Source organism: Sminthopsis crassicaudata, chromosome 4 (genome assembly GCF_048593235.1).
Source record: "Sminthopsis crassicaudata isolate SCR6 chromosome 4, ASM4859323v1, whole genome shotgun sequence".
Classification (NCBI taxonomy): Eukaryota; Metazoa; Chordata; class Mammalia; order Dasyuromorphia; family Dasyuridae; genus Sminthopsis; species Sminthopsis crassicaudata.
In genome coordinates, this window is record NC_133620.1 from 160,571,232 (window position 1) to 160,595,841 (window position 24,610).

General features: G+C 36.8%; 1 protein-coding gene across 4 annotated transcripts in view; it reads left to right on the forward strand.

Moving 5' to 3' along the window:
- The window catches only part of MAP7 (microtubule associated protein 7), a 233,538-nt gene that overhangs the window by 37,280 nt on the left and 171,648 nt on the right, over nt 1-24,610 (forward strand). The window contains exon 1 of one of the 4 annotated variants that reach the window (XM_074309745.1): nt 1,080-1,384. The exons of 2 other annotated variants lie outside the window; for them this stretch is intronic. In XM_074309745.1, coding sequence (XP_074165846.1) covers nt 1,252-1,384 — 133 coding nt within the window. In that variant the 5' untranslated portion in view covers nt 1,080-1,251. Of the gene's footprint in view, nt 1-1,079; nt 1,385-24,610 lie in introns of those variants that run through there. One more of the 4 variants, XM_074309741.1, reaches the window with a different exon arrangement.

Below are 24,610 nucleotides of genomic sequence, written 5' to 3' on the forward strand. Positions count from 1 at the left end.
AAGAAACTCCAGAATGGTCCTAGGATTGTATGCTTTAGAGATAAGAGCCCAAGGAGAGGAAATGAAATTTGGGTCAAGGACCATGAATTGCCAGGAACATCCAGAATTGCCAATGGCAACTTTGCTTGTACTGTAATGGGGAAAGTTTTCTGGATGAGTCTTCATTGTGTCAGGATTTTCTTTTCTGCAGAACTAATTTATTCAATTCTATTCTGTCAACTTGACACTGAAGTGCTTTGTAAACATTCTAAGTCATGATTCATGAGGATATCAAGCAGAACCCGTGTTCCGTTTGCCTTCCTTGGAGACCACTTTTAATGGGTCTACAACATGAGGGTGCTACTTGACAGCTACTGGCAAACTTAAGTTGGTGGTAGGTTTGCCTATGTTTACATATAGGAATACCAGGAAGTCTCAGAGATGAGATTGTACTTGAGATGATCCCAGCCATGGTTTTGATTCAGCCAGGGATTTAGGATGTAATAATGGAGTACCTGGCCAAAAAAATTCAGGCTCCCTGCCTGGAACCCTTTCTCTTGACTGAATCCTCCTCTGCTTGTGCAAGCAAAACTCCATCCCTCCTCCCCTCCTGCTGCTGCCTCTGCCGGCTGCCACCAGTGCCACTGCTGCTGCTGCTTTGGGAAGGAAAGGAGCTGCCCAGGTTCATGCTGCTTTTGAGTTCCCAGGACCTGGCATTCCGGCAAGCTGCTGCTTTGCTGCTGGGGGAGACGGAGACGCTCCCAGCCCTCCTTTGATTAGGATATGTCAGGGTTGTCAGGGCAACTGTTAACGGTGGCGTATCATATTTTCCTCTCTTGTGTTGCGTGCTGAATATTTTAGTGTGCTGTAGCTGGAAGAAGATTGGAAAAGGGTGCCGCAGCAGGAAGGAGGATCTGATTGAACAGGTTAGGCAGTAGAGAGAGGCATCAGACCGATGCGCTGTGCCTTTAATCAGGGTTTTCCTTGAGAGTGTGAGGATGGGTGAATGCGGAGAGTGAGTGGGAGTGGGAAGGGGCTTGTGAGGGAGGTGAGGGGGGAGAGAAGTAAGGGGGACCGCAGGCCCTCCTCTGCCTAGCGGATGGTAGTATTTGTCAGCTGTTTGCACACTGTTTACCCGTAGGAGATCTATTACAAGTGCTCAAATGATCCGGCCGCTTAGAAGCTAGCAGCTTCACCCAGGCTGCAATTACATAAACATATATTTTTAATAACAAACAAACAAAACAAACAAAACCCCCAAGTGGCAGCGACATGCCTGGATCAGCTACTGCTATCCGACAAGAAAGGTTGAAGAAGACCAGTTCAAGGCCAAATCCCCCTGGTTTATTCACCATTAATGAGGAAGAGGAACAGCAAAAGAATGGAAATCCCAGAAGACTGAAAGGTATGCATTAGTTCTTTATACAGTGGGGTCAGGCTGTGTACAGTACATTCCTGCTACACTGGCCACAGCAGGCTGTTACCACTGTACTTACACTGCATGCTGCACTATGTAGTGTTTATGACCTAGCAGGATAGTTTGCCAGCGGACGTTTCCTCACTGTGTATGGTTTGTTTGTTTTTTTAATTTAGGGAGTATTTCATACCTCTTTTCCTCCTTTCACTCCTTGATTTTGTAGGTTTCTGATGAGCCACTTTGTGGAACAAAGACATCTTCTTTCCTCTGTTTTGAGATCCTAATTTTCCACATGGGTCTCAACTGATGGTTAATAATTGTACCATCAGTGTCAGGAGTGGGTAATTTAAGTTGTCAAGGTTTTAAATAAGCAGGTCCTCACTTTCTTTAGAGGATCAGCTGATTACTATCTGTTTTAAGGAGGGGAGTTTTAGGTAGCAGAAAGATTTGGAGTTTGTAGCATAATAAAATTCAACCTTACCTGGGCCAAGGATAGAAGGATAGCATGCTATGTTTCTATGCTGAAGTGTACATTAAGAATGGGAAAAAGAAGATGTCATGGGGTTGGGGAGGGACTGAGGGCAATTAGGAGAGCATGGGGGAGGTGGTAATCGCAAGAACATTTAACTTTTTTAATAGTATGCTTTTATTTTTTCTCAGTTCCATGTAAAATCGATAGTCACTTAAAGTAATTTTTTAGTTTCAAATTTCCTCCTTTTCTCCCTCCCCACCCCTTGAAAAGGCAAGCATTTTGAAATAGATTATACATGTACAGTCAAAGCTTTTAACTTTTGAGGATAACCTTGTTTCTGAATGTTTTTCTGGAAGGTAAAATATGTTCATGTGTGTATGCATATAGATATATATGTATGTATGTATGTATGGGTTGAGGAGGAGGGTTTGCTGCTCTTTACATAATGATGGAACAGAAGCTTACCCAGCCAGTTGAGTCACTGTGTACTGCATCATGTACAGCCCTGTCTTATAGCCAGGACTCCCAGAGTTTTAATTACCACATAGAGAAGGCAGCATTTCAGAATTGTGACTTGAGTTTTAAGTTTTTAGCATGTTAGCTCTCTGCTCTGCTTCCTAAGTAATTTGTAAGTGCTTCTTTCTCTGACTACATAAAGGATTGTCTTTTGGGATTCTTCCCTCCAACATTAACCCGCAAGCCCCCAGATCTTTGTAGCAATTAGTGTACTATATATTTCAGTTGTTCCCTGAGTTTATCACATTTTTCTCTTATTCTTAATAGGGATGAAAGCTGGAGTTCTGGTGGGGAAATATTTAAGCTCTAGTAGACTAAAAGCTTAATCAGGACCCCATGTCTGAGAACTAGTGCTTTTTCTGGTGCTTGAATGAATTGTAATCTAGTCTACAATAAGACTGCTTTTTGCATTAGCACTGATGATTTTTAATCCTTCATTTTAATCTTATCCAATGTGCTCCTGTAATATATAATCTTATTATTATAGGCATTTTTATTTAATATCTGGCACGGTTTTATCTGGGGACTTACTCTTATCTCCCTTCAGAATGACCTTGGTGATTTAACACTACTGTGAACAAAAGTTTGTTTATTTTCAGTCCCCTTGTTTCCCCGGGAGTTAGCAACATATTCTAGTTCAAATGACTGTTGACAGTGAACTAAGCCCTTTAAACTTGTATTAGCAAATCATCTGGTCACCTAGGAACTGGTGACTTTCAAAATTAATGTTCATGTGGATTTTATGGGATTGTTCCCCTGGGGTGCTTTTTAAGAGCCATTCTTCTGATTTGTAGAGATTTTCCTTTGTGTGCCCTTGGGCCAGTGGTTCACGAGAATGGCACTTTTTATTCTTAGTGCAGTATGATCTTTTTCTGTAGATTTTTCTCTCCTTGATACTATTTCTCTTTATTCTTATGTTTATCTATTTTGAAGAGGAAAGAACCAGAATGTTTAAAAAAGAAAGAAAAGTATTCTCTACAAATATATTCTCTTTGCGTTGATTTATTATAGTGGCTTAGGGAAATAATAGACTTTAATCATGAGCTTGGGGGGGGGGGGGGGTTGAGAGAGATTTCTCCAATCTGCCACTTCTTCCTCTTCTCCCTCTACTCCAAAAAGATGGAAAGTCACTCTGCTGTCAAAGGATCTCATACCTTTCCTTGTTCATTAAAAGCTGAATCTCTTCTGAAGTGATCTCTACATGTCTTACAGTAACTTATGCCAGCAGATCTTTGAGTGAGAATAGAAAGAAAAGATCTTTAGTATCTAATTAAAAATGAGTATTCTCTGCATTCTTAAGAGAAGCAATTGATTAGTCTAAGGTAAGGCCATAGTTTCTGATCATACCTATATGAAAGAAATTGTTAGTCCACAAAGAAGTGATTTTATGAACTTTGGCATATTCATTAAAAATATTTCTGTCTTCACTGGCACTAATTAAGGCTACGCCCCTAAATAATTGATATGGAATCACAGGATCAAAATCTAGAGCTCAGAAGAACTTCTGGGGTCATCTAGTTCAACTCTCATTTTACAGTTAAAGAAACTGAGGATCAGAAAGATGAAGTGACTTGTTACTTTGCAGAAGGGAAACTCTAGATCAGTGAGTTGCCCCACAATAGCAGATGGAAAATTTCAAATATCTCCTTCTCCAGTTTGTAGCTTTTTCTTTCAAGTGATAGAAAAATGTTATTTTGTTTTGTTTTTTAATTCCCTGCTAGCTTTCTTTTACCTGTAGCTTTTCTCTGTAGCTCTTATAGGATGTTTGAGTTCTCAACTGCAATTCTCAAAACAGACCCAGATAACCTAATGGGATTTTTTTTAAGATTAGTGATCAAAAACTTGTTTTCTTTTCTACCAGTTTCCCAGCCTAGTCAGACAAGCTTGTCTAAACCTAGTTTCCATGACTGATATCTCTTTCCATTATCAGTCCTGGAAATAAAAGAAGCATGATAACTAAATTGAAAATACTAAAGGGCTTCTATCCAGGGATGCATTGTGTGTCTGTTTTAATGATGAATTGTAGCTTTCCCAGGTAGCCTAAATGAAAAGTAACTGCTTAGAATAAATTTTTAAAAGTAATGCTTCTAGTAGCTTTGGAGCACCGTCCCCCTCCCCCCCAATTGACTGCTTTTAATGTGCCTATCTCCACTTCAGGATTGGAACTGGATCTTTGATTTTATTGGCCTAAGGGAATTTCTTTACTCCTCTTGTAGAGCAAGCTCCTTGTATCAATACAAGTGGCCACCTTCTTTGTACCTTATGGTCTTAGAGTCTTGCCCAGTGGTTATAGTTAAGTGATTTGCTCAGGGTTTTACAGCTAATATAAGTCAGAGGCAGCCATTCTTTCTGTATCTAATGCTGTCTTGATCTACTATACTATAGTGCTTTTCATTTGTAATTCATTGTGTCTTTTAGAGTGAGTTGATCTAATTTGATAAATATTTTTGTAAAGGCTACCTATAGCCATTTAAGCTATAAATAAATTCCCTGTCTTTGTTTTTTAAAAGAATCCCTTCTCAGAGATTCATTTCATCACTGTGGATATAGCCTCCACCAATGTAGATTACATCCTTTCTTCCCCTTTAATCTGGCCCCCAAAATTCGTTATCTTATGGCTAACCTTGTTAGGATAAGCCACTTTGAACTTAACTGAGTTACAACACCTACTATAGACTACAACACCCACAATCCATCACTGTACTTTGTATTCTATTTGGTGTAGGACCTATCAGTTCTGCAGCTGGTGAACTTAGTCACCTTGAGATATAATGAAGAGTCAAAAAGGCTTTAGCATATATTGTCTTAATCATATGGCATATAAAATAGCAATTGTTTTGGGCAATGGTTTTGGGTTAATATGTTAGAATCTCTCTACTGTGCCTTTAGGGGGTGGGAGAAGTACTTGAAATGGCCAAATTTGGGACTGACAGCCCTATGGATATTTCTTTGTCACTTTAGTAATTTTGGATTAATTGCTGACTGATTATGAAGTCTATGGTAGGAGATGTGGCTTATAAATAGACTTCTGAGTGCTTGCAAACTAGATTATAAGACTTTAGAGGGCAAGGGACTTGAGGGTTTTGTTGTTCTTTATAATCTTTGTATCTGCTTATTTGTTGAACCAAAGAAGCAAATTGACCAAATTGACATGCCTCCATGTGAATGTTGCTTTTCAGATAAAGTCTAGTCATGCTGCCATTGCTCTTTTCTTTGTAGCTTGTTTTGAATTGGTTTATAAGAGTGAGCTGCACAAGGGATTCATTTAATTCAACATTTATTGAGTGTCTACTGTGTGCCAGAGTCTGAGTCATGGTAGTCAGAACCTGAGGTTTCAAATATTTAATACCTTTTACAAAACATTAAAATACCCTACAGATGAAAGTCTTCCTCAAGGTGATAAAAAGCATATGAAGATAAAGTCCAGTAACAATCACTCTTAGGAAAGTTAAAAGTCTGGGAGTCTCTGGAGTTTCCTGCAGAGTCTTAGAACTCACTTTCTTAAGCCAAGAGCCTACAGTCACTGCCATCAAACAGCTTACATTTTACTATTTTTGATTGATTGATTGATTTGGGGGAGGAGGGAAGAGGGAAGGACCTGGATATGTGATTTCAATGGCATATTAATTCCCTAATCTGGAAATTCCCTCCTCAGCTACATAGCACAATCTTTCTATAACAGAGTTATTCAAAATCCTTAGGATATCAACAGGTTGCAATTTACCCTTAATCACACAGGCAACATCTGTCAGAGGCAGACCTTGAATCCTGATCTTCTTGTCTCTCTAAGACTGTACTTGTATCTTCTCAGCTAATAATAACTAATGTTTGTGTAGCACTTGCTGTGTGCTAAATGCTTTATAATTATTATCTTCTTTGGTAATCACAACAATCAGTAGCCCCCTTTTAAAGATGAGGCACTGAGGGAAACAGAGGCAAGTGACTAGACTAAGGTCATACAGTTAGTAAGTATATGAGGCCAAATTTGAATGCTGTTCTACCTATGAGGCCCAGAACTCTATCCACTGATAGCACCTAGATGCCCCCAATCTATTTCACCCCCCATAATAACAGTGCCCAAACTGATTCCCTTTCACATGTGCCAAAATTGTCTTTGAGTGGCTTTCGGCTATTTCTTTCAAGAGATAAAAATTGACTTATTTAAGTGATGTAGTATAGATTGTGAAGACAAATCCCAAGAAGTTTTGGAAAAGTTATGAAGAATGGGCAGCATTGGGTCCTTTTGTCCCCTTTCTAGTATAAAGACTTTCAGTCAACTTTGGCAAGCTAAGGTGAGTATCACTCTTTGAGAGGCTGTAGTAGCTGACTACTGTGTTACTATGAATGCTAATCATTCTGCCTTTCCACCCCACCTTTTTGCTGCCTATCAATTAACTGCCAGTTTGGGAAGAGAAGTAGAAACTGCCTCAGGATTGTGGTAGAACACTTCCTGTGAAACTGTAGGCATTCTTTTCCATGTTGTTAAAGTGTTGTATATTTCTGGAACCTGCAGTGACTTTTTTTGGCTCACTTGCTGGAAAGGTAGAGTTTCTTGCCTGTTAAAGCTTCCAAATGAAATGTTAGCTGCCATTTACCATTTATATTCCCATTGGACAGGTGATGATCCAGCAACTGTAATGCCCTCTTTGTAAGTCATGGGTCTTTTTTTGTTTGCAGAGAGGAGTCTTATGTCAAGAAGTGTGAATACCACTCTAGATTCATTCACACACAACATTTCCTTGTTTCTTTTCCTCTTTTGTCCTATTAGTCTCAGACTATTGTCTGTTTCCAGTGTCCTTATTTGTGCTATTTCAGGAACTAGGTAAAGCTTTTTAGCAGGAAAATTTAACAGCTGATAGACTAAAATTATTATTTTTAAAAGAACAAGAAATTCAACCAGCTCTTTTTGTGTAAAGGAAATATTGAAGCCAAAGTCAACTAGATAACTCACCTTTTGAAAAATGACCCCAATATAAACTTAAAAAATAGAATTTACAAGTAGATGTTTGTTAAAAAAAAAAAAAAAAAAAAAAAGACATACTATAGAGTGTATCAGAGATAAGAGTGACATAGTGATATGTACTAAGAGATGGAGGGGCCATAGAAACCCCCTAGAATAACCTAAACTTCTCTACAACATACTATGGTTAATAGTCACCCACCTTTTGCTAGTAGACCACAAGTAAGGAAGAACTTTCTCCCTCTTAAGACAGTCCTTTCTATTTTTGGAGAAGTTGGAGTACTAGGAAGTTTTTTTTTTTAACCTTACATCAAGGCCAAATATGCTTCTTTGCAACTTCTAGCCAACATAGCTAGCTTTGCCCTCTGGAGCCAAATAGAAAAAACTTATTCCCATATCCACATCTCAGTCTTTCAGACATTTGAAGATACCTATCATGTCTCTGCTAAGTCCTTCCCTTTTACTCACTAAAAGCAACTTCAATTCCTTCAACAGATCCTATATGATATAATCTTCAAGCCTTTTGTTGTCCTGGTTGTTTTCCTCTGGATGCTTTCCAACTTATCAACATCCTTCCTGAAATTTGGTACCCAGAACTGAATGCAATATTTCAAATGTGACCTTAACAGGCAGAATACAGTGGAATTGTCCCATCCCCCCTCCAACACTTCACTCCATCCTCAGTCTCTGAACAATATTCCTCTCTGTTGTAGCTGAAGATTGCTGATACAGTATTTTATTGGTGGTTCTGCATAGTACTTTTGACTTATATTGAGCTTGCAGCCCCCCAAAATACTCAGACTTTTGTCAGTTAAACTATTGTCTAATTATATTTCCTTATTGTATAACACTTTTAAAGTTGATTTTTGAAACTGAATGAAGTTTTATACTTATTCCTATTATATTTCTTATTATCTAAGCTCTGAACAAATATTTGGTGATTAGATTAGTGCAGTAGCTATCAAACTTTTGTTCTCAGTATTCCTTTTAAAAATTGAGAATCTGTCCAAAGAGTTTTTGTTTATGTGGGTTATATTCACAGATATTTACCATATTAGAAGTAAAAACCAGTTTTAAATTTGTAGACCCTTTGAAAGGTTTCAGAGACCCCTAAGATTCTTCTGGACCAAATTTTGAGAACCACTGGATTAGTGAATAACATCCATGGTACTGCCTTTCTCTGTTCTGGTAAAGAAAATGCTTACTGAGTGCAAGTGAAAGAGGAGAAGAATGGAACAGCTGGGCAGCACATTAGAGAGAGAGCTGGGCCTACAGTCAGGAAGACCTTACTATCTGTTTGAGCCCAGGCAAGGTACTTAATCCAGTTTGCCTCAGTTTCCTCAACTGTAAAATGAGCTGGAGAAGGAAATGGCAAACTATTCCAGTGTCTTTGCCAAGAAAATCTCAAATGGAATCATGGAGAATCAGACATGATTGAAATGGTTAAACAATGACGGCAATGATGTACAAGGTCCTATACTTTATTTGCATTTCAGTTGTTCCTTGCAATAATCCTGTAAGGTGGGTGCTATTATTATCCTCCCTTTACAGCATCCAAAGGCAGAGGCAGAGATCCTTTTAAGTGAGTTGTCTAATCTACATCTAAACTTACATCTTATAAGTTTTTGAAGCTGTATTTGAACTCAGATCTTCCTGACTTCAAATCCAAAACTGTACTCTCTGTGCCATCATAAGGCAAAGTAGGATTTAACCTATAGCATAACTGTTTTTTTTTTGTCTGTGAGCTACTTTATGAACTTTACTGTGCTATAATTGAAGTAAACAACTTTCTGTAGACCTATGTTGACCTGTTTCATTAGTTATATATAACGGAATAGTTATGAATACCTCAACACCAGAAACAAATAAGATAATAATGGTTTCCCAAATGATGACTTGTGCATCCTATTTACTGAAAGGTTATGGTCTATACTTGAATATCCATTTGCACTAAAATCAGCGTATCTCTAAAAAGCAAACAAATTAGATCCTCTGTTGCCTTTTTTGGTGTGGGAGTGGAGGGTAGACTCTTGCTGATGGTCTTTTTTCATGTCTTACATTTAGTAGAAAATGATACCACATATAAAAAGTGATTTTTTAAAATACAATATGTATTTCTTCAAATAATGTTGAGTTTAACCTTGGTTTTCCCCTAAAAACTGTCCAGATCCTGGGGCCATTAGCTTTGGGGCTCTAATTAGATTGACAACTTTCAAGCATTTCAAACTAAAAGATAGGAATACCCCTCACATTATCCAAGACCTATGTCCATTGGTCCAAAGCATGGCAAGACTAGAAGTCAGGAAGTAAGACTAGACTCTTCAATTCTATTCAACAGGTATTTTTAAAGCATCTTCTTTGAGCAAGGCAAGCCTTGTGCTATGTGCTAGAGGTACAAAGAGAAAAAGAAAACAATCCCTAATTTCTTTTTTTTTGGGGGGGGGACTGAGGGTTAAGTGACTTGCCCAGGGTCACACAGCTAGTAAGTGTCTGAGACCACATTTGAACTCAGGCCCTCCTGATTTCAGGGCTGGTGCTCTATCCACTGCTCCACCTAGCTGCCCTCAACACAATCCCTAATTTCAAGCAAACTACTTTCTTTGGGTAGAAAGTAGAGTGGGCCAGAGATATGATATATTCATAAGTTACTGAGCATAAAGTATGTGTAAATTAACTCAAAATAGTTTTAAGAACAAATTAGTAACTGGGGATGATCATGAAAGGTCTTTTGGAGACATTGATGAGTTGTCCTGTGAAAAAGGCAGGGAATCTAAGAAGTGGAGGAGAAAAAGAAGTGATACCTGACTAGATTGCTCAGTGGAGTGGTAGCTAGATGAGGAATCAGGCAGATCTGAGTTCAAATACAGATGCAAACATTTACTAGCTGTGTGATCCTGGTCAAGTCACTTAAATCCTGCTTGCCTCAGTTGTTAAATGAATTTGACAATAGTACTTTCCTCCCAAGATTGTTTTGAGGAGCAAATGGGATGATAATTATAAAGCACATGGCATAGTGCTTAACACATTGTGAGCTCTATAAATATTAATTATTGTTGTTGATAAACATTGCAGAAACTGAAGTTTAAGGTACCGTGGCTTAATCTGCATGTCCCACTAGCTGCCCTTACTGAATCATAGCATCTGGGGCTGAAAGAAAATTTAAAACCTAGTCCAGAGGTTCTTAATCCTTATATTCTGTTAAGGACCCTCCCCCCCCCATAGTTTGGTGAAATTCATGGTCCTCTTCTCATTACAGTGTTATTAAATGCAGAATTTAAAATGAACAGAATTGAAATGTAGTCAAGAAAATTGTAAAAAAAAAAAAAAAATTTTTTTTTTTGATATAGTAATACATGTGCTTCTTTATTAATGCATTAAGTACCATTTTAAAATACAGGGTGTCCCAAAAGCTCTACTGCAGTCTTTAAATTTTTAGGAGCTTAAGTCTCTATCAGGAGTGGGGAATCTTTTTTCTGCCAAGGACCATTTGACTGTTTATAACATCATTCAAAAACCACACAAAATTATCAACTTATAGAACTTAAATAGTGGGAGGTTGTTGTACCTACCATTCAGCTGATCATTCCCTGTGGTTGCCTTAGTGAATGATTTCACAGGCCTTATGTGGCCCATGGGCTGGATGTTCTTTACCCCTGTCTCATATAGTCAATTTAAAATCAAATTTTATTTTTAAATATCATCATGGAGGCTGTTGTTGCTTAAATTATCATCTAAAATTTAATTAGTAAATAGTAAAATATTGAATTAATGTTAAAATATTAATTAAAATATTAAAACTGTAAAATGGTATTTGGCAAGACAATGCAGGCATTATATTGGAGATTATTACATATAAAGGGAAGCTAGATAGGTATACTTGCCCACTTGTATGGTTGAAGGTAGGTTGAGACCTGAAGCTGAATAATATACCCCAAACTGGCCTGTTAAAGCTATGCATTGTGCTGGAGCCCATTTTCAGGTATAGAGAAGAAAGGGAAGGGACAGCCCCCGGAGAGTGTAAATAGCATGGCTGGAGATATCCAGGAATTGATAATGCTCTTTATGTTAACTCAGTTTCTTATTAATGAAACATCTAGGTATATGGTGTTTAATAATAAGAAAACAATATTTAAAGAACAAAAACAGTAGCAAAGAAAACTAGGGCAAAGTTGTAGTGTCTGTAAATTTCCAGGATGTTATTGTTCCTCCCCCAGAATGCTTTCAGTCACACCCACACAGATAGATAAACTACCTCCCCAAACACACACAAACACATATTCTTCCTCCCCTCTCTTTCTCTCCTTCCCTCCCTCCTTCTCTTCTTCCCCTCCTCTCTGCGTGTCTCTATCCTTCTGTCTCTATCTCTGTTTTTCTCTCTGTCTCTGTCTTTCTCTCTCTGTGTGTCTCTGTCTGTCTCTGTCTCTCTCATTCCTCTCCCTCTCTCCACCCACCCCCCTCCCTCTTTGGACAAATGCCATTTTCCACCTCCTGTTCACCCTCAATAGAAGGAGAGTTTTGGAGGGCAGGGACTATTTTTCATCTTGTCTTATTATTTTCACTGTCTAGCATAATGTAGTACATATCATAGCTCCTTAGAAATGATGGTTGCCCTGGCTTGGATTTTCAGGCCAGTGTTATTAGGTATAGACCCAAAGTGCTCCGTAGCATGTAGGTTAGTCACCCAACACCCTATAATTTTGTGATGGTAAATGAAGGGAAAGATATGGCCATTATGTCAGAGTCCAATTGTGACTCGTTGTATTAGAGGTGCTTATGGGAGTGAACCTTTTAAGCCATGGGATTTATGGGTCTGCTGAGTCTCAGAGTGCATGCAGCCCACCAGCTGTGATTCTTGGTAATGTTGGAAATCAAGCCACAAAGAATTGTTTTCACCCTCTCCTGGGTCAGGCAACTTTTTGCCTTTGCTAATTTTCTTCTTGTCTTTGAATCATATCAGAATTAGAAGATTGGGATTTCAGTCTGTGGAATGAGAGAATCACAGGCCTTAGATCATACTCATGTTTTTTACTTTAGTTGAATCTCATCCATTCACAATAACTGCAGTGATTTTTTTTCTCTCTAACATATATGTGGCCATCAACAAACCTTGTTGTAAGGGAAATCATTATCACTTTACTATGATAGCAATTGTAGATAGGCTATTTCTCCCTTTAATTTCACTAACTTTTATTTGATGGTATTTTCTATTTTTCTGTTGAAAAGTTTTACCACTTTGAAAAACATATAAGCATATGCTGTGCTCTGGTATATCATTGTCAGGTAAAGGATAAATGTGATAGCTGAGAGTTACTAATACACTGGGGGAGATAGCCAAAACAGATATGAAAAGTACTCAGGAAGAATTCCTATATTTTTCAAAGACTTAAAGCTGACGATCCTAGAAGCTTTAGTTGTGCTCTGAGTGTGTTTGTGTTTATGTATGCATGTATGTAACATACACACATACATATATTTATGTAAATATATAAATATAAATACGTATTGAACTTAAGTACCATATAAATTGTCATTTTCTTATACATAGCAGAAGAGAAAGGCTTGTATACAAAATTACAAATCTTTTATTTGTGGCTACCTTTTCTTTTAAATATATAATACATTCAACATATAAATTTCAAAGCTGCCCTGCTTTTCTGCCTTCCCTTCCTTTCCTCTTTTCCTTCCCTTCTTTCCCCTTCCTCTTACTTTTTTACTTTTCCCTTCCCTTCTTTTCCCTTCTTGCCCCATTTTCCTTTGCCTTTCCTTTTCCTTTCCCTCCTTCCATTTCCCTCAATCTCTCTTCCTCTCATCTAGTACCAATTTAAAACAAAACAAAATCCTTGTAGAAAATAGTCAAGCAAAACAAAATTGTATGTTGACCATGTCCACAATATTTTGACTAATTCACTATCATACCTCCATCACTTGTCTATTAGGAGATGGGTAGCATGTTTCCTCAAATCTCTGAAGTCATAATTTGTCATTTCATTGATCAGAATTTTCAAGTCTTTCAAAATTGTTATTCTTTACATTCTTGTTATTGGATAACTTTTTCTCTTGGTTCTTTCCATTTCAATTTGCATCAATTCATGCAAGCCTTTTCATGCTTTTTTGCAATAGTCTCTTTGCTATATTAGAATATGTTAATTCTGTTATATACATATGCTATATGTATATATTCTGTAATATACATACACTCTTAGTACTCTCTTAGGTTCCAATTCTTTGCTGTAACAAAAAGATCAGTTATTCTGTTTTCAGAAAGAGTTGCTGACTGCTTTTTTTAGTGGGTTCTTATTGAACCCAGAGCGATTTACTGAATACCCTGAAAGACTATGGTATCTAAGTTGGATTCAGGTACTTGAAAGATAGAAATAAAGTTTGAAGGTATAGTTGGGGAGACTATTATAATACATTCCAGGAACCAGGACTATTCCTTGAACTCAGGAGGTTCCAGAGAAATAGTTGCCCTTGAATGACAGTGTGACAGTGACTTTTGTAATGAAGACCTTTATTCACTAGGTGCTGCACTGAGATTACCTATTTGTGTCACATAAGGGCATTTCAGTCTTCAGATTCTGGTCATTCTGTAATGACCTGATTGACTCAAATTCCAGCATGAGAGGCAAAAGCTTCCATTTCTCATAAGTTCTCTGAGCTGCCTTATCTCCCTGTGGGAGATTCTCCACTCTATCCCCCCATCTCTCACTCCCCTGCCCTATGTCACTACAGACATGTTTGTTGTTCAAAAAGTTATGGAAGCATTCTGAGTCTAGTCATTTACTAATCTATTACTATTATAAACCATTGAGTTGTGAATTGGGGCAAAAACTGTGTTAAAGAAATATCCTCTTTGCTCTTCAACTTATTCAGAACTATTTTTGTTTTTAGTGTTACCAATCTTAAGTATATTCCTCTTTGCATTGGGAAGTACTCTATAGCAAGAAATGACTCTGGTTTAGCAAAATCCAGTATTCTATTGTACCCCACCCAGTCCTGGGCACATCACCTAACTACCTTTGGGAATTTCCTTTTATACATCTCTTTTATAATGTTGTCTTTCCTTCAACTTAGCCGCTTTGTTTTCAGATGGCAGAAAAACTGGTTTCTTTGAATAGGCAGATCCTTTCTGTCAGACGTGTGAAATGTATGCAATGAACCTTTATGATTATAAATCATACATCTAAGCTAGAATGGCTCTCAAATTCAAAATTCAAATTTTCAGTGTGAATCTAGTTACTTCCCTATTATATAAATATCAGCACTTAGAACAGCATCTGTCACATAGTGGGCCCTTAATACATGCTTATTGACTATTGTTGATTGATAATGAAGTTTATACTTTAAGGTTTCACAGTAGGCAAATATAGACCCACTCTTTCAATTATAAGATTGTATCAACCTCTGATTTACTGAATTAGAGAGCCTTAGATATCACTACTACATTGATCTTTCTTTCCCCCATGCCTCCCAAGTTCTTTTTCTAAGTTTCTTTCCAAAGTAGCCATTTGGCCATTTAAGTCCAGTCTTTCCTATTCAGTGATCATATCCAGTGGTATGTTCTAATATGATTTAATTTAGCACCCTAGACCACATTAGCTTCACTTAGGTTTAAGTCCCAGAGAGCAGTATATTAGACAAAGTAGTTGTAAAGTCAATAATATGACTAGAACTTCTCTGATATCATGAGATCCTAGTTTCAGAACTGGGAGAGACTTTAGAGGCCATCAGTTTTTACAGATGAGGAAACTGAGACTTAAAGAAATGAAATAACTTGCCCAAAGTCTTAAGCCTCTGAGGCAGAATTTGAACTCATTTTCTATGAACCCAGAATGAATAATCTTTTGAAAGTACCATATTGCTTCAAAACTTCATTATCAGAAGATCAAGTTTCTTTCCAATGAAATGTTTTGTAGGGAGAAAGTGAAAGAATGCTATTATAAGGATCTAGAGTAATTGCTTTTTCTAATTAAGCTTCATGAGTCAGAATTAAAGGAAAGAAACAAAGGAAGGAAACTTTGAATTCTTTTTTTTTTCACTTTTGATGTTAATTTGGGGAAAGGAAGAACACCAAGAATTGAATTTGATGGACTGCTTAGAGAGAGATGTCTAAACAGGAACCATAATAGTTTATCCATGTTAACTGATTTCCTGACATATTAGTATAATTGTCTTTTACATAAGAGGAATTCATCAGGACTTAAGCTGTCTGTGTGCCTACCTCCTCTCCTGCTTTCTTTATTGTCATCACCTCTTAGACCATCATGGATGAGATTCTGGATAATTGTGTTTGTTTTGCTTTATATAGGTTGTTTTCCTACTCTCAAAGGATTTTTTTTTAATGCAGTTTGCTTTTTTTCATCACTTTTTTACCCCAAATAGAATCTTTGTTGTAACAAAATTATTATAGTCAAACAAAATAAATAAACACATTGTGAACCAAGTTTTCTCATCTGGAAAATGAAAGGGATTGAACTAGAAAATCTCCCATCTTCCTTGACCTGGAATTCCATGACTATGAACTTTAGAACTAGAGACATGTGCCAAATAACTTACTTTATTGCATAATAAGATGTGGAGCCATCTACAATAGATATGAATGCTTTTTCTTTCTGTAGTTGTGGGAAATTAGTGTTTCTGGCAAACATTTTTATTTTCACAAACTTGCTTTGGTCTCAGAAACTGAGTGGAGAAATCATATTTATCTAATGCTCCTCATCATCCACTACCTGGAATTTCTTTCCCAGTTATGAGCCCCAAATCTTCATCTACTACCCTTTACTCTCTTTTACTCACCCCCCTATCTAATCAGTTGGCAAGACCTATCGGTTTTACCTTTGTTAGATTCTTGAATAAGCCCTGGTTTGCCCTCATCACCTCATACATGGACTATTGAAATAGTCTGCCACAAAGGTTGCTCTGCCACAAGTTTCTTCCCCACAACATTCCTTCTTCACTTAGTTGTCAAAGTGATCTTCCTAAAGTGTAGTTCTGACCATGATACCCCCCATCCCCTTCTCATTAAACTTCAGTAGCTCTGTATTGCCTCAGGTATCAAATATAAAATCCCCTGGTGTTCATAACCTGCTCCCACCAACTTTTCAGTCTTCTTACACCTTCCATTCCCCTCCCTCTTCTATACATTCTTTGATTTAGTGATACTGGCCCATTTGCTGTTCTTTGAACAAGATGCTCCTCTCAACTCCAGACAATTTCAGTGGCAGTTCCCCATGTTTTGAAATGCTCTCTCCCTTTTCACCTTTATCTCCTACCTTCTCTGACTTCCTTCTATTCCCAGTTAAAATCCTACAGGAAGTCTTTCCCAATCCTTCTTAATTTTACTGCCTTTCCTCTGTTGATTCTTTCCATTTCCATTTTATGTAGCTTGTTTTTACATAAGTATTTGTCTGTTGCCTTCCTCAATGCATCATGCGCTTTCTGAGCGGAGGGACTGTCTTTGATTTTTCTTTGCATTCTCAGCACTTAGCACAGTGCCTGGTACATTATGTAATTGTTGTTCAGTTGCATCCAATTCTTGATGATCTCACTTGGGGTTTTCTTGGCAAAGATACTGGAATGTTTTGCCATTTTCTTCTCCAGATCATTTTACCAATGAGGAACTGAGGCAAACAGGACTGAGTGACTTGTCCAGGATCACACAGATAATAAGTGCTAAGGCCGCATTTGAACTCAGAAAGAGTCTAGGCCAGACAACATTGTACCCATTCTACTTGTCTTGTAATTGGCTTTTAATAATTATTTATTAATTGACTGCTCCAATCATACTAAGTCCTGTTGCCAAGGGTTCCATGTTTTAAATCATCCCTTTTCTTTCCCTAGGCAAGTCAAAACTCCTGTTCTCTTGCTACACACAAACCTCAGAACCACCCCCTTTAATGGAAAGCATTAAGAACTTTGATTTTTCTACTACAGGAAGTTTACTTATAAAGTAACCCATGGTGCAAGCTGCCCTCTTCTCATCCGTTTGGCTGTCAATGAAAGCCCAAGCAGAGGGGAGAGTGCCAGCCCAGTTGGCGCCTCATATCTATTCTGCTCCCCAAGCTGGAGCAGCAGCATGTCTTTGGATGGTGCATAGAATTAGGAAGTGACTTTAGAGACCATTGGGATCAGTGCTCTCACTTTACAAGTGAGGAAATTAGGGCAGAGAGAGGTTAAATGACCCATTCAGAGTCATATAGCCAGTATGTATCTCAGGCAGGATTTCAACTCAAGTTTTTTTGAAATAAGCCTAATGTCCAATCTCTTACTGATTCTACAACATGAAACAGTGCATCTTCTGCTAGAAATTGAGGCCAGGAATTTTCAAAAATATTCTATCTGATTCTGTTTCCACCTCCATTTAATTCTAGAAATATTTGATTTTGCTGTATAAAAGTAATAGTCATTATGACAATTTAAAGAACTACTTGCTCTCTGTGGCTAATTGTCATGCATAATATATCCTGAAACTTATGTTATAAATTTAACCTGATTATAAATGTAAAGTTATTATTAATTTGTTCCCAAACTTCTTAATGTTAATTATGTAGCATAATGGCCCATTTACAATTTAAAAAGAACTGGAACTGTGGTGAGTTTTTAGCACTGTCTTTTTTGGAAAAACAGAACTTTGTAGTTTACTCTAAAAATGCCATTGGGAAAAATATGCCCTTTTCTCCCTTTTAGTGAACTGGGATACTTAAATTCCATTTAAAATACTTTGAAAGGCTCATAAGTACCTATTAGATGTAATTTACCAGTCATTGCATTTTGCAGTTTCACAAAAAGGGACTTTTATAAAAATATAATTGCACTATACTTAAAGTGCTTGAATAATATTACTTGTTTAATCTCAGGTGATTTATTTAGGCCCTTTGAGCTTTTTTTCATGTATAAAGAAAAGAAGGTTGGACTAGATGATCTTTCAAGTCTCTTTCAGCTCTAAATTTATGGTCCTATAAACCAGAGCACCTTTAAGACCTTAATAACAAATTCCCAGATAGAGCTAGTGGCTCTCTTTTCCATAGGAAACAGTTTTCTAACTTTATATATAGCCTTAAAGGACAGAAAAGCCTCCAACAAAGGTTGACTTGCCTGGGGTCAGACAGCTGGTAAAGCATTTGAACTTAGGACTCATGCCATCATGGTGGCAAGACCTCTTGCCTTGCTATGGGTTCTCTCTACTTTGGGGATTTGGGGCTGGGGGTGTGTGTGTGAAGGAGCTGCCATATTTATTACACACTTCCTACGTTATTCTCCCGATTTTTTTTACAGAGGAAATGCTATATAAACCAAGCACCCCTCTCTTTCCCATTCTGTATTTGTAAAATTGATTCCACCATTAGAATTTCAGTGGTGAACTAGATTTCATGAAATCCCTCTCTAAGAAATTCAGCAAGTGATCATTAGTTTTTGCTTAAAGTTGTGGTCCAATAAGAGGGAAGCCTCAACTTTGGAATAGTGCTAATTATTAGGAAGTTTTTCTTTATGCCAAGTTATGTATGGGCTTGAAACATCCAACCATTGATCCTAATACTACTTTCTGAACCCAATCAGAATAAGCCTAATCCTTCTTACATATGACAGCTTTTCAAATACTTGGCCCTTGTGGTCTTTCACCATCATGGTTGCCTTTCTTTGGATACTCTCCAGCTTATTAATGTCCTTTCTAAAATATGGTACCCAAGAGTAAATTCAGATGGGCTATAACTGTGGTAGAATATCATGGGCTTTTCCCAGCCTGATTCCTGAAATCTGTGTCCCTCTTAATGGAGTTCAAGTTTATGTTAATTTTCTTGAATATTATACCACATTGTTGACCTGTATTGAGCTTGAAATCCATTAAGACCCCTAGAATTTTTTTTTTCAAATAAACTGCTTTATAACTATATCTCCTCTAACTTATACTTGTGAAATAGACTTCTTGCATCCAAATGTTAGCTTTTATGTGTATTCTTATTAAATTTCATCTTATTCAGTTCAGTCTTTTTTAGAGTCTGCTTTCCATCCATTGTGTTATCCTTCCAAATTTTATATCCTGAAATTTGATGAGTATGTTGAATATGCTTTCATCATAGGCATATGTCTTTCTTATCAAATCATTGATTAAAATGTTAAATACCATACAGCCAAGTGCAGATCCTAGAGAATTCCTTCCAACTTAACAATGAACTACTAATAATTATTTGAGTCCAGTCATTTAACCATTTATAAGTCCATCTAATGATATCATCAAAATCATTATCTTTACCATCGCCATCATTATCATAGCTAGCATTTACATAGCATTGTAAGATTTAAGTGTTACAAATATTAACTCATTTGATCCTTCCTTCCTTCCTTCCTTCCTTCCTTCCTTCCTTCCTTCCTTCCTTCCTTCCTTCCTTCCTTCCTTCCTTCCTTCCTTTTCTTTTCTTTTCTTTTCTTTTCTCTTTTCCTTTTTTTCCTTTCCTTTTCTTTTCTAAGAGAGAATGCATCAGACACAATTAGTTCCTTCTGTGGGTATGGGTAGGATTTTTCATTCTAAGTCCTTCAGTGTAGTCATGGATCATTGTATTGCTAAAAATAGCAAAGTTATTTATGGATGGTCATTAAAGAACATTGTTATTACTTTATACAGTATATTTCACTTTGCTTTAATTCAGGGAAGACTTCCTGGTTGTTTTTTTTCCCCCTAAGAGCATCCTGCTTATCATTTCCCATAGAATAATAATATTCAATCACAATCACATACCACACTTTATTGAGCCATTCTCCAATTGATGGGCATCTTCTCGATTTCCAGTTTTTTTTTTTATCCTGAGAAGAGAACTCCTATGAATATTTTTGTACATATAGGTAATTTTTTTTTCCTGTATCTCTTTTTGGTATTCATGCCTAGTAGTGGTGTTGTTAGGTCAAAGGATATACATGAATATACATCCATTTATCAGTTGGAGCATGGCTTATATATATATATATATATATACATTTTTTTAAAATAAATGTGACTCAATTCTATGTTTAAGAAATGAAGCCTTATCAGAGAAATCTCCCTCCTTTTCTTAAAGAAAATTGTCTTTCTAAAATTTATTACATAGAATTAAATATTGTACTTTTGATATTATTTGACCAATCAGTTTTAGTCTAGTTCTGAAAATAATGCTTTTCTCAATGCAGAATGGGATTTCTTTAACTGTTGTTTGGATGACCTATCATATTGTTGGGTCATTAAGCCTGAAGTCCATGAGAATTTCTAGACTAAGACATATTCATATAAATTAGAATGTTGCAAAGTCATGTCATTTTACCTCAGCATATCTTCTTAATTGTCATTTAATGCATCTGCCACCTTTGTAACCCTGGTTCAGGCCCTCATCACCTCACATATAGACTACTGCAATAGCCTTCTCATTGGTCTTCCTACCTCAAGCTTCTTCTCACTTCAGCCCATCCTCCACTTAACTGCCAGTGATCTTCCTATAGCAAGACCATGTGACCCCAGTACTTAGTAAATTCCCTTGACTCCCTATATCTTCTAGGTAATATAAATATAATAATCTCCACTTGACTTTTAATGCCTTTTACTTTTCTTTGGGAAGAAGAGAAATTAGGGATGCCTCCCACAGGAAAGGGAAATGGAGATGGACCTTAAAGGATTGTAAAGTTTTAACAAAAGGAGATTGATTAGCAGGGAGGGAGGAAACATGTCTTATATTTTAGTTACAATTCGAATGAAAGCACAAAGTAAAAAAAAAAAAAAAAAAAAAAAAAAAAAAAAAAAAGAGCAAGATAAGTTTAAGGAATGATGAATAGCTTGGGACTGGAAAGTAGAATAGCAAGATAAAGCTGAAAAAATAAGTTCTGGACTTCTCAAGTGCTGTTCTGAGAAAAATGGACCTTATAACAAGCAATAGATGTAGAAGGATTTTGAATAGAGGGGTGACATACAGGCTAAATATTGGCTAAATTTGGATAAATTCAGAGAAACTGAAAGTGGGAAGGCCTATCAAGCAGTTATTTCCATAGCTCCAGACTGAGTTATTCCATATTGGAATAACTTGAAGGAGGAATGGAAAGGAGAACGGAAAAGAGAAGGCAAATATTTCCGAAATAGAGATAAGACAGTAGATAAAGGAGAAGGTAAAGGGTGGAGCAGCCTGCTGACTGGGGAGAATTGGGAGCTTCATCTGTTTTTCAAATTTAATTTGGGGCTGGACCTGATTTCCATAATCAGATTTCAGCTATTAAGATTTTATGAATACTGCACAAGTTAAGCAGATGTTATCCCTATTCTCAAGATGATTTCCAAAATTTTTGAGTTGCCATCCCTTACTACTGTTTGATTTCACATATATAATTTCTTCTTAATTAAAAACAAATAAAATAAAATAATATCATAGCATTCCTTAATACAACTGGAGAGACTCCATATTGTAAAATTAGAGTTAGCAATAGCATCTGTAACAGTTACACTACAAACCATCCAATCTGGAGAGCAGTGTTTTTTAGGAGGAGGATGAGAAACTAAGGGAGTTTTTCTAGCAATACTTTGAGTAGAGTACACTGTGGCTATGCTCACTCTGTGGTCAAACAGTTTCTTTGCTAATCACGAAGATGGTTTAGGATCTTGATATATGCTTTTCCCACTCCTCCAGAAGAAAGGTGTGTTTGAAAAGCAAGTGTAAGTCCTTGGTCATGTGTTTTAACTTGGAAGCTTGCTTATCAAAGCACATGACTCATTCTGCAATCCTGACCCCTCCCAATCAAAGATTTACCCTCTAAATCTTTCTGTCACAGAAGTGAAACTAAGTTCAAGGAAGGTCCTAAAATTACAAAGGATAAGAAATTATGGCATCAGTTTCAGATTTATCATTCTATTCCTGTGGAAAAATATATCTTTGAAGGGAGAAAGGAGGAGGAATTCTTGTAAGGGACAATATTAGTCAAAAGATGTTGAAAGGACATTTGTCACAGGAATTTTCTCAATGCCTATTTTCTGATGAAAAATTGGGAAAAAAAATACCTTACTGCAGAGATATGTAATATTTTTAAGTCCTCTTTCTCATTGCTCACTAAATATGAATCACATGTCTGAATTGTTGGATCTATTTAATGAAAGCTTAATTAAGGATTAATTTCCCACTAACCTGGGGCTTTTTAAAAAACTTGAAAACACTTTCAAATACATACTATTAAAGACATTTGAGGATGATGACAAATGTGTCAACTTTTAGTCAGTGGCAAATATCTTTAGTTCTACTATTAGAAACAAGTTTTATAATGAAAATGCCCTCTAAGTAATGTTTTCATTCAAGCCATAAAATAGACATGAGTTTGTCACTATTCTTTTTGGTACACAGTAGATTTAGAATCAAGAGATTTGTTGTTGTTAAGTCACATATGACTCTTTTTGACATTGTGGACCATAGCATGCCAGTACTGGCCCCGGGGTTTTGTTGGCAAAGATACTGCAGTGCTAGTTTGCCTTTTTCTTCTCTGGTGGATTAAGGCAAACAAGAGGTTAAGTATGCTCAGGCCCACAGAACTAATAATCTGAGGTCAAATTTGAATACAGGTTTTCCTGACTCCATCAGTGCTCCATCCACTGAGCTGCAGAGATAGCTGGTGTCAACAACTCTGAAACTTGCAGTGTGACTCTGGGCAAGACCTCTAAAACGTCAGTCTTCTCTTCTCTAAAATGGTGACAATACCTGTTGTAATTACCTTCATTAGTTTGTTGTGGAGATTAAATGAGATAATGTTCATAGTTCCTAAATTGCTCTATAAATCTTAATCACTCTCTCTATTCATTTAGAAAAATCTACAAATCTGCTTTTGAAAATACTGAACATTTATATAGCCATTTCTTTTTTTATAATTTTCTTCTAAAATACCTTTTGGGAAAAGAAAACATGACAAACATATCTTAAAAGGCATTTAACTGGTTATTGATAAATAACATCAATTTAGACAATGCCTTTTCAAAGTACAAGGGAGATAGATCATTCTTTCATTGTGGGATCTTAGTATGTAGCCTATTTTTGCCTGAAAAGGAAAAGCACCTACTTTTTGGAAAACATTTCAATATAGGAAAATCTCATTATTTCAAGAAAATTAAACTAACTTCTTGAAGTAGTGTGTGATATCCCTATTTTAGATTTTATTTTTGTTTTTCAAGTGACACTAAGGTTACAGTTGACTAAACCTTTGATCTAGACTTGGGGGGGGTGGAGGAAGAGAGAGTGGGGAATGTTTTTTCATCCTTGTGATTTGAAGATGACTATATCCTTTCAAAAAGGAGGGAAAAACAAACCAGATGGTTCCAGTACTATGTGTGTCTAAGGGGAAAACAGTAATCATCTGCACAGACTTGTTGTGTTGTCTGGAGAGCCATGCTTTAGATTTCCTTTTTCAAACCAGTGAATCAAATGCATAACTATTTGGGACTAATATTCCATCATTAGGTTACATTCCTGTTCCTAGCGTTTCTTCTGCTCTCTTATCTGGTTCTGTTTTGGAATCTTTTTAAGTTTAAATATTCCCTGCTAGCTGGTCTTCAGAAAAACAAAAGGAGGTGAAAGTTAAACCACTCAACTTTGCCACTGTTCTTTTAAAAATAAAAATAAAAAATGTTTGTTGCAGGAAAAAAAAAAATGTGCCTGTGTTCTGGGGAGGACTGGGAAAGGGGAGGGAAAGTCCTAGGGTGGGCAGGTGTTTGGAAACCTTGGTAAAATTAGATTTGGGAATTATCTGTGGATTTCCATTATTCATGTGATTTCAATTCCTGATTAACATTTGTAAAGTATAAGCTAACAAATGTTTGGCATTAGCATGGATAATCTCCAAGTAGCTGGTTGTGACTGTGAGTTATCTTGGGTTGGGGGGCTGGGGGAGAAAGGAAGGATGATTTGAATAATAAAAGACAAACCTGTCTGATGTATAGAGCTGGTCTGAGCTTCCGAAGAGATGGCAAGGCCTCTACTCTCCTACTTGTAGGGAAAGATCAGTCTCCTTATTTTCAAGGGAGAAATTAATTTTTTTTCCTAGAGTGAGAATCTAAATTGACATCTTAGTATAGAGATGAAAAATTAATAGACACTGTGTACAATTCTTAGCTTTGAATGACAAGAAAGCAAACCCTGGGAATTACAGGCCTAAACAATTATTTGCTAATGAGATGACAATAGGGCACCTGAATGTTACCAAAAAATTCTTGGTGCTATAAAGGATGTCATGGATAAATAATTAGTAAAGAAAGGAAAGTTGGGTAAAAGGCAATTTCTAT